At 36.9% G+C, this 13,442-nt stretch overlaps 1 protein-coding gene across 1 annotated transcript in view; it reads right to left on the bottom strand.

Moving 5' to 3' along the window:
• Positions 1 to 626: 626 nt before the first annotated feature.
• Positions 627 to 13,442, bottom strand: part of LOC122067519 (uncharacterized protein At3g06530) — a gene marked incomplete at its 3' end in the record, with an annotated part of 35,518 nt that continues 22,702 nt past the window's right edge. The window contains 11 exon segments of the mRNA XM_042631368.1: positions 627 to 797; positions 6,041 to 6,299; positions 6,944 to 7,353; positions 7,462 to 8,145; positions 8,742 to 8,957; positions 9,866 to 10,217; positions 10,293 to 10,360; positions 10,473 to 10,568; positions 10,759 to 10,941; positions 11,077 to 11,287; positions 11,404 to 11,615. Of these exon segments, the coding sequence (XP_042487302.1) occupies positions 627 to 797; positions 6,041 to 6,299; positions 6,944 to 7,353; positions 7,462 to 8,145; positions 8,742 to 8,957; positions 9,866 to 10,217; positions 10,293 to 10,360; positions 10,473 to 10,568; positions 10,759 to 10,941; positions 11,077 to 11,287; positions 11,404 to 11,615 (2,862 nt within the window).

Consider the following 13,442-nt stretch of genomic DNA (forward strand, 5'->3'; position numbering starts at 1 on the left):
ACTAGAAATCAGAAAATATTTACAAATATAGAACCTTATAAGCAACAAATTTTGAACTTACCGTAAATAGTAAGTTGGGACCTATTAAAAAAATAGGAAAATTTATAATACTATATAGTAAAAAAATGTATTTTTTTTTAAAACAATAACTCAAAATAAAACTTTAAAAATTCCTCAAATGAATGGACAGCCATGATCAGCTTTGAATTAAATACATAATCAACTATTTGGATGTTGATTCGAATGATCACATATAATAATCACATTTCATACATATTTGAAGTCTATTCAACTCAACTCAACTCAACTCAACTCAACTAACATATTCAAATCCGGATGCTTAATTGAGACAGTTAGCTTCCATATTCGACTTGAATTTGAATATGGTACCTACTTCAAATTAGATCCACTATATCCCTACAGTACAATAAAACCCCCTCTATTTTCATAGAATTAGCGCTAGGTATATTCAGTACAGAGAAGTCAAGTTCCATGTGAAGAATAAATAACATTAAAACTACATCGTAAATATGACACATAAGGACCGCTAGCAAATGCTGTATGAAACAGATCGTTGGATTGTAGAAAAAACATATAGATTGGGATATTGAGAGCGTTTTAGTCACCTCATGGTTCAGGGGCTTCCATAAAAGGTCAGAGCCAGCTGTGACAGCCATCTGACCCACACAAGCAACCAAAATATCATCGACTTCCTGAATGGATGGTAAATGAGGAAATTCTTCAAGAGAAGCTGGTGGTTCTGCTACAAGTTGTGAAATGATGGGTTTCAACAGAACCTGCCAAGAGATGTAAGCATGAATCAATAGAACAACTATCAAGAAAAAGCCATGGAAGGAACAATTTAGGTTTTAGAAGATATGCATAACAGCAGTGTAACCTGTAAGGAACAATTTAGATCTCAGAAGGGATACCAATATATGCTTTCCTTTTCACATTGTGGCTTCATTGACACATGTATATAAAACTCAAAAAAAAAAAATTTCTCATCATGCAAATTTACTTGGCAATGTGATAGAGAAAATACCCCATCTCACAGTAACCACAACCTTTGAAAAGAAAAATCATAGCCATGGAACGCTTAAAATAAATTGATATTACAGAGATCATTCATCTGGTACCATATGGGTAATCCCCGAGATCACGGGAAACAATCATTCATTTAAGAAATAAAAGCAATAATATGTGTGCACCTTTATTGGTGTCCCCCCCCCCCCTTTTTTCAGTTAGTGTCGAAAACTCTCAAATTACCAGAGAGGCTTCAGATATCACATATAAATAACCTTTTTAGAAGTTATCAACAATAACTCCTGAACAATAAATTTATACTTGTTTCCATTTTGTCATTTATTTCCTTTTATGCCCTTGGTAGGTTTATGTCACATGCCACTATTATATATGTTGAATGAAGTATGCAGTCTCAAGTCTCAGCACAGTTGTGACTCCCAAGGTTTACAGCCATCTCCTTTCTCCTCTTCCTCCCTCTTCTCTTTCTTTCTCTTTTATTATTTAAATGGTATCAGAGCCAGATCTTTAAGGGCTGCTCCACTTTCATCTTAGGATCTTTTTCATTTTTCTTCTAAGATTTCAATCAATATTGATTGTCACCTTGATTTTCCAGTTTGAGAGTCAATTTGAGTTTTTTGGTTTGAAATAGGAAACCCTAGTTCACAAGAAGAATTAGAGTTTTGTGTACTGGTTTCGGTTGATTTTGTATGATGAATCTCTCCTATTGTTTGCTTTGGTTTGTCTGAAAAGAAGACATGCGGCTCCACTATTGTCTACAGGTTAATGTCGATGTTCTCTGCTCTGTTTTCTAAGTTAATCAACTGCTCCTATTTGATACTGCAGGAAGATTTCTGGTTTGCTACTACTTTTGATTAAAGACGAATGTTGCCTCACTATTTTTCGATTTTTTGTTTTTCATGGCTCTGCAATCTGGTACGACTACAATTGATGGTATTTACTGGTCGATCTTAGGATTTGCTTCCCCTTTGCTACATGTATCTCTGTTTTGAGTTTGATGTTGCTGTCTAATGAGTCATACCGGGTATTGTTGGAGTTGTGCTTTCGTTGATGTTGGTTGTTGAAGATTTCTGGTTATGTTAATACCTCTTGAAAATCTGTCTGTTAAATTGTTCTGCTGATTTATTTATCGTTGCTGCAATCGATTGAATCTATTTGCGTCTGAAAATGTATTTGCGTGTTTCTCGGATGCAACTTGCAGGAGGGCTAAGTATAGTCAACAGGGCTGAAGATTTAATTGCTTGTTTATCTGTTTTGCTGGCAATGGTGTCTTTTCTTCCACATGGATGTCTGGTTGCTGGTCTCATCTTTCGGGTTCTGAAAATATGTCCTACCCAAGGCCCAATCGCTTCCTTTTTAGCAGCTGTGCAACTCCCCTAGGAATAGGTTTATTGTAGCATCTCTTTTATTTTCTTCTATTTCTCTTTGCCCCTAGGGGTTGTATTCCCTCTTTTTTCCTTGTTAATGAATTTATTATTCACCCAAAACCTTGTTAATGAATTTATTATTCACCCAAAAAAATATGTTCTACCCATGGTTGCTTCTGATTGTATCAATTCGAGATATTTTCTGGTATTGATTTGGTTGAAAAAAGTCATGGTTGCTTCTGGTTTTGATTGCTTCACCATTCTCTATTTTTTGGCATTGATTTGGAATTTTGATCTTTGCATTGGAGATTATTTGTTCAAATTTACTACCATAAAGGGGGAGATTGGAAAACATTTTATTCTGGTGCTTATGGTTATGGGATTCTTTGTGATGATCATCCTTTGTGATGGTGGTTGATGGAAATTATTTGTCCACATGTAATGCTACACATGAGAGGAGATTGGAGTTATTATTTGCTCAATTGGAGTTCTTATCTGCTCAAGTCATCAGTGATAGAAGTTATTGGGTGATTGGAGTTATTGTCTACTCAAGATTATTTCCGTCGAAGATTGATTTATTGTTAAGCATTTGCCCGTGTCACCAACAACAGTTTTATCTTTCAAAGATGGTTATATTCAATGACTTGATGTTGTTTGGTATATTTAGCAACCTGATGTTGTTTGGCCTCCAACAACCTGATGCTGCTACTTGGTTCACAGTAACTGATACTTCGGAATTTTATCTGAGACCTCTGTTTAGGGAGATCATTGTTTGAGGCTCATAAGGGCTTTTTATGTAGCTACTGGGTGCTACAGTTTTGTTGCAGTGCCTTCTCTTGGGAAATTCTGTTGATGTTGTTGGACGCTACACTTTTGTTGGAGTGCCTTCTATGGGAAGGGCTTTTATTGTAGCCATTAGATGCTACACTTCTATTTTGAGCTGTTGTTGGAGTGTCTTCTTCGGAAAGGACTTTTGATGTTGCTATTGTTGCTACTGCCTATTTTCTTCGTTGCTTATGATTTTGCTTGGTTTATTCGACACGACATTCTTTTTATCTACTGATGTTTGATGTGTTTGAACTGATATTGTTGTTGGCTTCATGATGGTTGATTGGAGCTCTCTTTGAGCTCATTAGAGTTCATGTTGGTTCAACCAAGAGCTTTCTTTTGATGCATGTCTACTTCAGCTTGAGGGAGAGTGTTAGAAGTTATCGATTAAGGGGTTCATAGCACTGTTCATATGAACAGTTCACAAGTATTGTTCATGTGAACAGTAACTCTATATTTGTTTTCTTTTTATGCCATTTATTTCCTTTTATGCCCTTAGTAGGGTTATGTCACATGTCACTATTATATATATTGAATGAAGTGGGTAGTTTCAACACGGTTATGACTCCCAAGGTTACAACCATCTCTTCTATCCTCTTTCTACCTCTTCATGCCATGTCAACAGCATTCGCGCACTTTAAAATAAGTCCAACCGGAGCATAACTTTATCATTACAACTCAGATTTAAGTAATCTTAGACATAATGGAAGCTGGTTTTATGTTATACCTAATGCAATAAGTCTCATGTAAAAATAAAATCATTTGACCAGTCAAACTTATTATAGAACAAGAGCATTTCTCTAAATGTTGATTTTTTATGATTTGATGTGACTAAATGTTGATTTTTAATGATTTGATGAAGTTTAATGTTGATTTTTATGATACAAGGTATATATAGCTTACTAAATAATGTTAGAAAATAGGGAAAATAAAAAATAACACTTGGCCGCCTTGTTTTCCTTAAGGCGGGTGCTTAGATAGCCCTCCACCGCCTTGGTTCGCCTTGGCTCCATGACAACTATGCCTTCACCACAGCAGAATTTGCTGAAATCACCGGAATCTCCGAAGAAGGTGATAAGAGTCTATTGTGCTTCTAAGAGGACAGCTTCTAAATTTCTGTTCCCGGATGAACTTGCTGAGATTTGCCATACTTCAACAGGTGGAGAAGAGGGTTGGGCTAAGTTCAAGAACCTATGGCCCACACTCGAAGTGTTTTGCCGGATAGTCCAGTTCAATGCGGTGCCAACAGGGAGCCACAACAACGAGGTGTCATTACTTCAGGCTTATGTCACCTCCTGCCTGTACACAGGGGAGCAAATATGCCTACCATATCTGATGATGCGGCACATGACTCATTGAGCAGATCACCCTACTGAAGAAAACCTTTTCTATGGTAGGGTGCTTACTAGTGTCTTTGGTTATTTTAATGTGAACTTCGACCGTGAAACCAAGGATAGGCACAAGCAGTATCCGATTGATGGCAACTCCCTACAGAAGATGGAGAGAGCCCCAATGTTGGCAGTGATGTCCAGGTTTTAGTCTATTGTTCAGGGGGTTAGTTTCTTACCGTTAGGGTTTAATTTATTTGATGTTTAAGTCTTAACATAGTCCATTCTTGGGTGATTTGTTCACTCTTCTGTTGGCTGGTTTTTGTCCATGTTCTACCCCAGCTGATTGGCTGTTGTGGTGGTAATTAGTTACTGTTTGGGGATTGTTTATGTACTGCCATCAGTACCTATATTAGTGAATTATTGGAGTTGTTTGTTGGTCCTACTTGGGGCTGGGTACTTTTACCTAGTCTTACATTAGAGATGATTCCAGAAACCCATGGTGGTTAGTTGTTCACCATTGATGTGTGGACTTGGCTTTGATAAGGGTAGTACTTCCTTAAGTATGTTCTAGACTACAGATTTCCCTCAAGGTAAAATGCTTTGATTCAAGAAAGGTTTACATTTTGGGATCACCTGTCATGGTTGGATATGGCTATGGGTATGGTAGGTCTTACATAGTGCGTTTGGGATGAGGTTTACATGAGGTTTTTCTTTGTGGTTTTTTTACTGCATCTTTTGAGACATTTTCTGTGAATATTTTAATAGTATAGTTAGATAGATTTTTTACTCATTAAAAATATAAGGCTCAAGTAAATGAAGGACAACTGGTGGAGAGCCAGTTAAGGAAGAAGTGGAAATCTGAGATGAGATTCAATTACTCAAAGTTGCAGGGGAGAGAGGGAATCACACAAGAAGAAAGGGGGGAAGAAGAAGATAGCACATTCACTCTGGCCATGCAGGCACTCACAAACACTATACTATTTCATTCTTCAAATCTGAATCTTGCGATGGTTACATCCTACTATTTAAAGACAACTCCTAATTGTAATCTAAAACTGAACTGAAATTAAACTCTAAACCAAACTCTAAAATAGAATTTGAAACCAAATAGGCAAATACTATTAACATTATCTGATTCTAATAAAGAAAAAAATTATAAAATTACAAAATAACTGAAAGTAAGTCCTTATATCCTACTGGACCCAAAATCAATTGGATCCGGCTCATCTCCGTCTGGATACCCAAATGATTTGGATCGTTCCAAGGTAGTGCACCTGCATCAACAACAGCTACCCAAACCAAAACATCCCATGGATAATTTTTCTTTTTTTCTGTTGAGGCAAGGGATTAATGAAAGAATAAGAGGGGATGGATTGAGCAATCATATACTTTACTCCCAAATAACTCCAAAGAAATTACCTAACTGTTCCTTTTAAGTACCATCAGAATTTGGAAGAAAAAGAAAGTAACCTGAAAATTTGACGAATCGAGGAACTTCTGACTCCCAGTGTCATAAATGAAGCATTTATGGAAGGATGATAAGATTAGTGTCCTGAGATGCCATTGTCCCGGTGACAATACTCCTTTTCCTAATTTTTTATCACTTTTTGCATCCTGAACTTTGGCCTTCTTTCTCTTCTGGCTCAAACTAATTTGGGCATCACCACCATCAGTAAGATAGCGGGTACAACTCTCAAGTAAGAACTTGAAGTAGGGAATGAATAAGGATCTGTGATAAAAATAAGAAGAGTCTTTTAATAGATCCACTCAGAACAAGAACTGATATCAAATAAATTCGTTGACTGTAAATGAAGTGTATGGGAATATCTCTCAAGCTAAATAAGTAAAATAAAGAAAACTGAGAGGAAAACAAATTTCAATGTGAATCCATTGAAACTGGTCACTTGACCTGAATGTTGAAAGCAAATCAAATAATGCTTGAATAATCACATACACAAAATGATGAATGACAATAATCTAGAAATTGAAATGTCAAATGCTTGAACCTTCCACATCAAATCAAATAGGCCCAAATTCTGCAAGTAGGGGCTCCCAAACAGTGAAAAAAAGGGGGGAAAAGAAGTAATAAAAGAAAAAAAAGGGAGCTTGGGGGACGGATGCTTTGCAAACCAGGTAAAACTGAATAGTAGAATAGAGCAGGGAATCTTAGGTCAAATAAGAAAATACAACAAAACAAAGGTTTGGATGTTTAAATTTTTCTTGAAATAGACTAGCCATATAAAAACCCTTTTAAGTATCAACAACCCCACCTCCCTCCCCCCCCAAAAAAAAATCATATTTGACCGGGAAAAAGTTGTCTAGTGGTGCATTTGAACTCAAAAAATTAGAGATTATCAGATATTAATGACTAACCGGTGCTGCTCAGCAAGTTTATTGATCAATCTGTAGAAAGAAATAGCTCTATCCAAATTCCTTCCTTCCATACCCCCATTTCCTTCCACTTCAGATTCTGCCCATTCAAGACTCCGAATGAAAAGAGGCTTGAACATGGTCTCAGTGAGTTTCATCGTCAAGACAACCATTGCATTGATAACACTCAGCTCTACAGCATCAACATTTTTAACTGACACAGGACGCTGACGACGAAGATCAAGTGCTAGTAAGCACTGTTCAAATATCTTTGCATGATTAGATCCAACTGATGACCGATCCATTACACCAACTAAATTTGCAAGCATTTCAAAAGAAGTTGACAAGCTTGACTCCCCAGATTTGATGGCTCCAGGGTATATCTTAAGCAAAGGAGGAAGGGTAAGGCGAACCTGGACAATTAAATCAAGATTGAAGATAAGTTTTCGCAGAGACCACCCAAAACATATTTTGATGAAGAAATCGACACTAAATCATGGCAATAATAGAAGATAACCTACTGGAATTTTCTCAGTAAGCAGCTTTCGCACTACATCGGCTTTCAGTTTCATCTTTAGATCTGATCCAGATGCATATTCTGGATGCAGCACCATAATGTCTATAATATCTCCAAGATATGGGTTCAAAAAACCACCAAGCTTGTCTATTACTGCTTCCAAGGTCACAAGAATAGACATCAGAAGAGATTCCTTGAAACCAGAGAATCCAATAACAGTTCTATCCAGGTTATCCTTGGATTGTGTAGCCACGCATGGGGAGACTTCATGAACTCTATTTGACAAGTTTCCCATAATGTGAGGAAGATCAGCTAGTGCCCTTGGACCAAGCACATTAATTAGAGAAGCGGTGCTCTGAAGGCAGCTGGCAGAGAAAGCAAAGTTAGATGAACCAATGTGCTTCGAAACAGATGCAAGGCATTTACTGAAGATAGATTTGTTTGAAGGGAACTGGTTTGCCAAAACATCCAGGGCAGAAATTGCTGCCAATTTGAAGGGAGTATCAGAATCATCTGTAGAATCATCAATCAACTGAACAATTTCTGCACTCAGCTTGTCAAAGGCCTCGCAAGCATTTCTATCCAAATGAAGCCAAGAATAACTTGAATTCTGATGTGAATTACTCCTCTCTTTACTCTTTGTCTTCATGGCACGGTATTTAACGGTTTCACACAGAAGCCCAAGAGCCTGCTCACAAAGAAAACAGAATAAAATTCGCTTGTAAGTCATAAAAACATTATATATATATATATATATATATATATACATGAGATGATTCCCAGCCAATCAGTTCAACACATGGCAGGAAATCCACATACCCATTGGTCGACCAATGTGATGGCATGTGTATATCCCACAAAACGGGCAATCAACCTTTTTTGTGTTCCTCTAGAAAAAGCCCTTGCCAAAACTACCGTTGCATGATATTTACCATCATATCAACCAGTTCTTCTAAGGATTATCTTTAATAATTCCCACAGAAGGATCCAACAGCATGACAGGATAGTAAGGTCATCCAAATAGTTAATAAATGGTAAAAGCAACATTCAATTTAGCACCAAAAATGATACATGCAGAGACCTCTCTAACCATGTTAGTCATATATATCATTAGACTTTGGGTTGAAATTTGGGTCAGGTCAGATCAAGTTATGACTGATTTTCTATTTTAAGGATTCGAATCTGGTTCCCAAAAACACCACTTCAATTGCAGTGTAAAGTGTTAACTAGGTTCTCCATGTCTCCCAAATATGAAGATTGAAATTCACAAGAATACCACCATACCTTTTTTTTCACATTTATATCTACATGGCCCAGTAACAGAGTAATGCACTTCAAGAACGCCGAGGGGATCATGCCCTTTGTTATAATCCTCAAGGAAGTATGCATACACTCCTTCATTTCTTTCCTGATGCCAATAGGAACATTCAGTTGCTTACTTCTGGTGTTGATAAGTTGCAAGTGCAAAACAACCTGCTCCACTAGTGCTCCAAGTATTTTCTGTGAAATTTATGGAACTCATCATGCAAGACATTAAAAAATAAAATTCAAACATGAAAATGTAATAATACATTACGCGGCACCTATCAACAAAAAAATAATAATAAAAAGAAATATTCTGCAAAAAAGAGTTCAGTTTCACAAAATAAGTTCAGAATAAAATGAGAAATCACAATGGAACAAACTACATAATACAGTTTAATTAGCTGTAAGCCTCTCCACACTTCAAACATATGGTATACAACACTGCTGAAAAAGATCTTCATTTCTGTATAGGAACAATGCACCAGGAATAGTTTCAGAAGTGGCTGAACCTGTTGAAATGATTATAGTTCTCAGCAGTCATTTTTTCTTTTATACTGAGATAACGATGTTGAGATGGACACGTGGCAAGATTAGAAAAGAAAAATAATAATAATTTGTTGCGGGGAACCAACTGGTAACATCTATTGTTACAGGATTTTGGGAGTTAGCTGAGAGGATCTAGTCATAATTAAGGCTGATGACTGCATCAGTCCAAACAATTGATTTGATCATACCAAGATACTAGAAGGGAGAGGAAAGGCCGAGAGGACTTCGGGCCCTGCCATTTGTAATGTTGCTAGTCAGGAGCTTCTATTTTAATCATGTGAGACCTGCTGGAATACCAAGCTTTCTGTTCATTGAAATTTGAATTATTTTAGACTGTTTGGCAAGAATTCCTGTATATTATGTGTGAAATCCAATTACAGAAGCATAGAAAGTTGAAAAAGGTACTTAGATTGAAATAAAACATATTGTACAAATCAAATACCAAATTACTCAATGGATTATGTTAGAATATTGATTCAAGGAAAAAAATTAAATGCTCCTCATATGTAACCATAATCTGGAAAGGAAAATATTCAGGATTGAACTGAGGTTGGTACCTGAATGTCCTCAGACTCCTCCCCAGATTCAAGCTTAAAAACCAATTCTGTGTCCTGTAATTTGTAACGAATAAAGTGCATTGCACATAGCAACTCCATGAATTGCACTTGAGACTGATCAGCCGTTCCTATTTGTTGAAGAAGCATAACCAAAGAGGGAAGCCATATCATGCATGAATACTGCTCGCATACTTGTAGTGCAAATATGTACTCCCATTCCTTTTGGATTACAGAAACAAAATCTCCGGTGGTATATGTACTCCCGTTGGAGAATGATGTGAATGTCCTTGATACCAAAGATCGAAAAAGAAGGAAAAGCAATGAGGCCAAGCAACTCTTCACTCCCAGAATCCTGCAAGTCAAGGATGTCAACCCAAGCATAGGGTAAATGAGAAAACTGTCAGCAATAATTATGTCAAAGTTATACCTTAAAAGGTAAACCATGATTGTCAGCCTTCGATGCGCAGCAACCGCAGGCAACACATTTGTAAAAACCTGAAAAAACACATTCAAGAAATCAGCACATATTAACAAAAGATTAACAGCATTATCAACATGACAAAGATCCTTAACAACCAAGGTCATTCTTCAATACTTGTTTATATACCTGAAGCAGTTCCTCTACATTGTCTGTTTTAGATAGCCAGCATGGAACCACAGCGGAAATCAGATTCTCAAACACACGTTGCGAGTGACTGTCACTCTAGAGAAACAGATGGATGGCAAATTCACACAGTAAGTTGCAATGAGAAGGCATGAAAATTAATCTGAAGCACTAACATAACAGCAATTAGGATAAACACTGCAAGTCATTTAAGCTCAATCAATATTTGGTAGTTAAAGTAAGAAGCTCTACACAATGAATAACATCAAATCAACGGAAAATGACCAACCTGTGTAACAGCCGACTCCCCAATGACAGTAAGGATATCAAGGATATGATCTAAAATTTTGTCTGGACTGAACTTTGCAATAGAAGATAACAAGGAGAATACATGATTGCGAGTCACTGCATCCTTTGCAGCACGTGCACATTCAACCAACAATTTTATGTCAAAGTCACCAACTATGCCAGCCTGCACACAGAACAGGTGCTCCTCGTATTTCAATAAGCATAAAACTATTAAAGGAAAGCTGATGATAAAGAGAAATTATTATTGGACTCCAAATGGCAAATGGTATTTTGAAGTTCTTGAAAAGGTAAGACATACCTTGAGGGAATTATCATATACTAGAGAAGTACTAATATCTTCAAGGATTATTAATACTCTATGTTGAATGTAACATATTGTGCTGGTTATAGTTTGAGAATCCACATTCGAAGGGTCAAGCAGTTTTTCATCTTGGTCAACAAACCCAAGTAGCCAGCCATCAGTAAAGATTTTTCTGAGAAGCTTAAATAAGGGCCCAATAAGAGAAACCCTATGAAATCAGAATTGCATCGAGTTAGTATGAAATAGCATCTAGTGGCAGGACCCATATGCATTGGAGAAATGGCATAATATAATAAGGAACGGAAGTGCTAACTGGAAGCATACCTGTTGACTATATCTTTCTTCAGCAACATAACATCAAGGAGGGAGCTAAGAAAAGAAACGGCACCTTTTCCTTTAAAGAAATGGTCATGATTTAAGTCATAAATCTGGGGTCTTATTAGTTTCTTTTTCTTCCTGCCATCTGATGAAGCAACGAATTGGCCTTCTTCTGCAAGAATTGAATCAAGCAGCCTCCCAACAGTGGAGAAAGTTATCTGGAAAATTTGAAGGCATAACAGTTAAGACACAAGATATGGGAACTAATTACTTAACATAGAGTGAAAAACACATTAAAATGTCAAATCCATCCGTTCATCGCTGACTTAAATGAACTGTAATTATCTAAGCAAGAAAGAGACACACAGTTGGCACAAATACACACACAAGAATCATCATCTCGTAGAGGAAAGCATTCACTCTTTTGGCACTAAGATTTCCATCCCATGTAAGTATTTATTAACATGGAAAAAAATTACATTGAAATGCATGGTGCATGCAAGCACTAAGCCACAATTGCACAAAACAGGAAACTCTCTCTCTCTGCCCACAATAGGGGACAGATATGTCATTTCATAGGATGAAGGAGAGAAATAAAAACAGGGAGGCACTAGTCTACACTACACAACCTGGCAGCGTTCTTTTCCCCATTTTTATATGATTGAGGGCTAGGGATATTATTTATTACTTCTTTAACCATTTTTCATAACAGTGCTGTGCGTGAACTGACATCTTCTGAAAGATTCACATAGATGTAATGATGCTCTTCTAAAAGAAGCCACTTCATTATATAGAAACTACATTGCATACTCCCTGACCCTCAATAGCATGAAGTAACGCATTACATTACATAGGGAATCCCTGTCCTCTGGAATTGACATTCCTCTTAATGCATAGAGATATTATGCAATGATGCTCTTCCAGATGAGAATGTTCGATTACATTGAAATAGAATTAAGGTTCGCTACCTCAACTGCATCAACACACACAACCTCCCTAAATTAGAAATCCCCTTCCCCTACATTTCATTTCTAATATTCTTCACAAGGGCCACAGGTAATACATGATCCAATCCAAACCAACCATCCAAAGAAATGTCAAGCTTAATGCACCTTAAAATATATTGACGTAGGATGGGAAATGAACAACCCTAACCTAAGAATACCATGCACAAATGGAATGAGGAAAAAGGGCAGTAGAGCATGTAAGGAACTGGGGATAAAGTAGATTAAATTTTATGGCCTCATAAGTCATAATATTACAGAAAACAAATATATAGGAGTTTGACATAGGATCTTGACATGTACAGAATAATTTTTGCCATATGGTTTGTAGAACAGTAGAAGAACATAATTTAGGGAATAGTGAGAGTTACTGGGTTCCATGAAAGGAAACTCCAAGTTAACATATGAACATGACATAAGAACTAGCTTAAAGCCTATAACATGAATTGTCCATATGAAGTTGCATAACTACCAACTTTCAGCCTCACATGAATTGTCATACTGTTTGAATTATTTTAAGGAGCAGTAAGTAACCCATACAATGATTACAACCACAATCTTTAACCTCTTCAATACCACAACAGTAGTCGTATCCCCCCACAACCCACCCACCCCCCCCCCACCTCCAAAAAAAAAACCTAAAATTACGAAACCCAACCCCAATATCCTTCACAACTGCAGATCTAAACTTCAGGATTCCACATATGAGGAGCCAGCATCAGAGTACCTCTCAGCAATAACTTAAGAATCCAGACTCCAAGTACATGCAAAAAAAAAAATCACCTCCACCCACTTACAATGAAGATACGCTCCATTAAATCAACGACGATCAGCCCAACACATTCCAATTGAGGCCTCTTAAATCAGAGGACAGGGGATACGGACTAAAAACCACATCCTTGAACAATTATATTCCCAGGGAGCCACAAAGATAGGAGATGGAAGAAATTTCTCTTTCTCTAAAAAGTACACAAATGATAAAAGTTTGACAGAATATGTAAATTGTCAAATTGAAGTTCTTTTTTTTTTTGGAATTAAGAA

This window comes from Macadamia integrifolia, unplaced genomic scaffold (genome assembly GCF_013358625.1).
Source record: "Macadamia integrifolia cultivar HAES 741 unplaced genomic scaffold, SCU_Mint_v3 scaffold2955, whole genome shotgun sequence".
Lineage (NCBI taxonomy): Eukaryota > Viridiplantae > Streptophyta > Magnoliopsida > Proteales > Proteaceae > Macadamia > Macadamia integrifolia.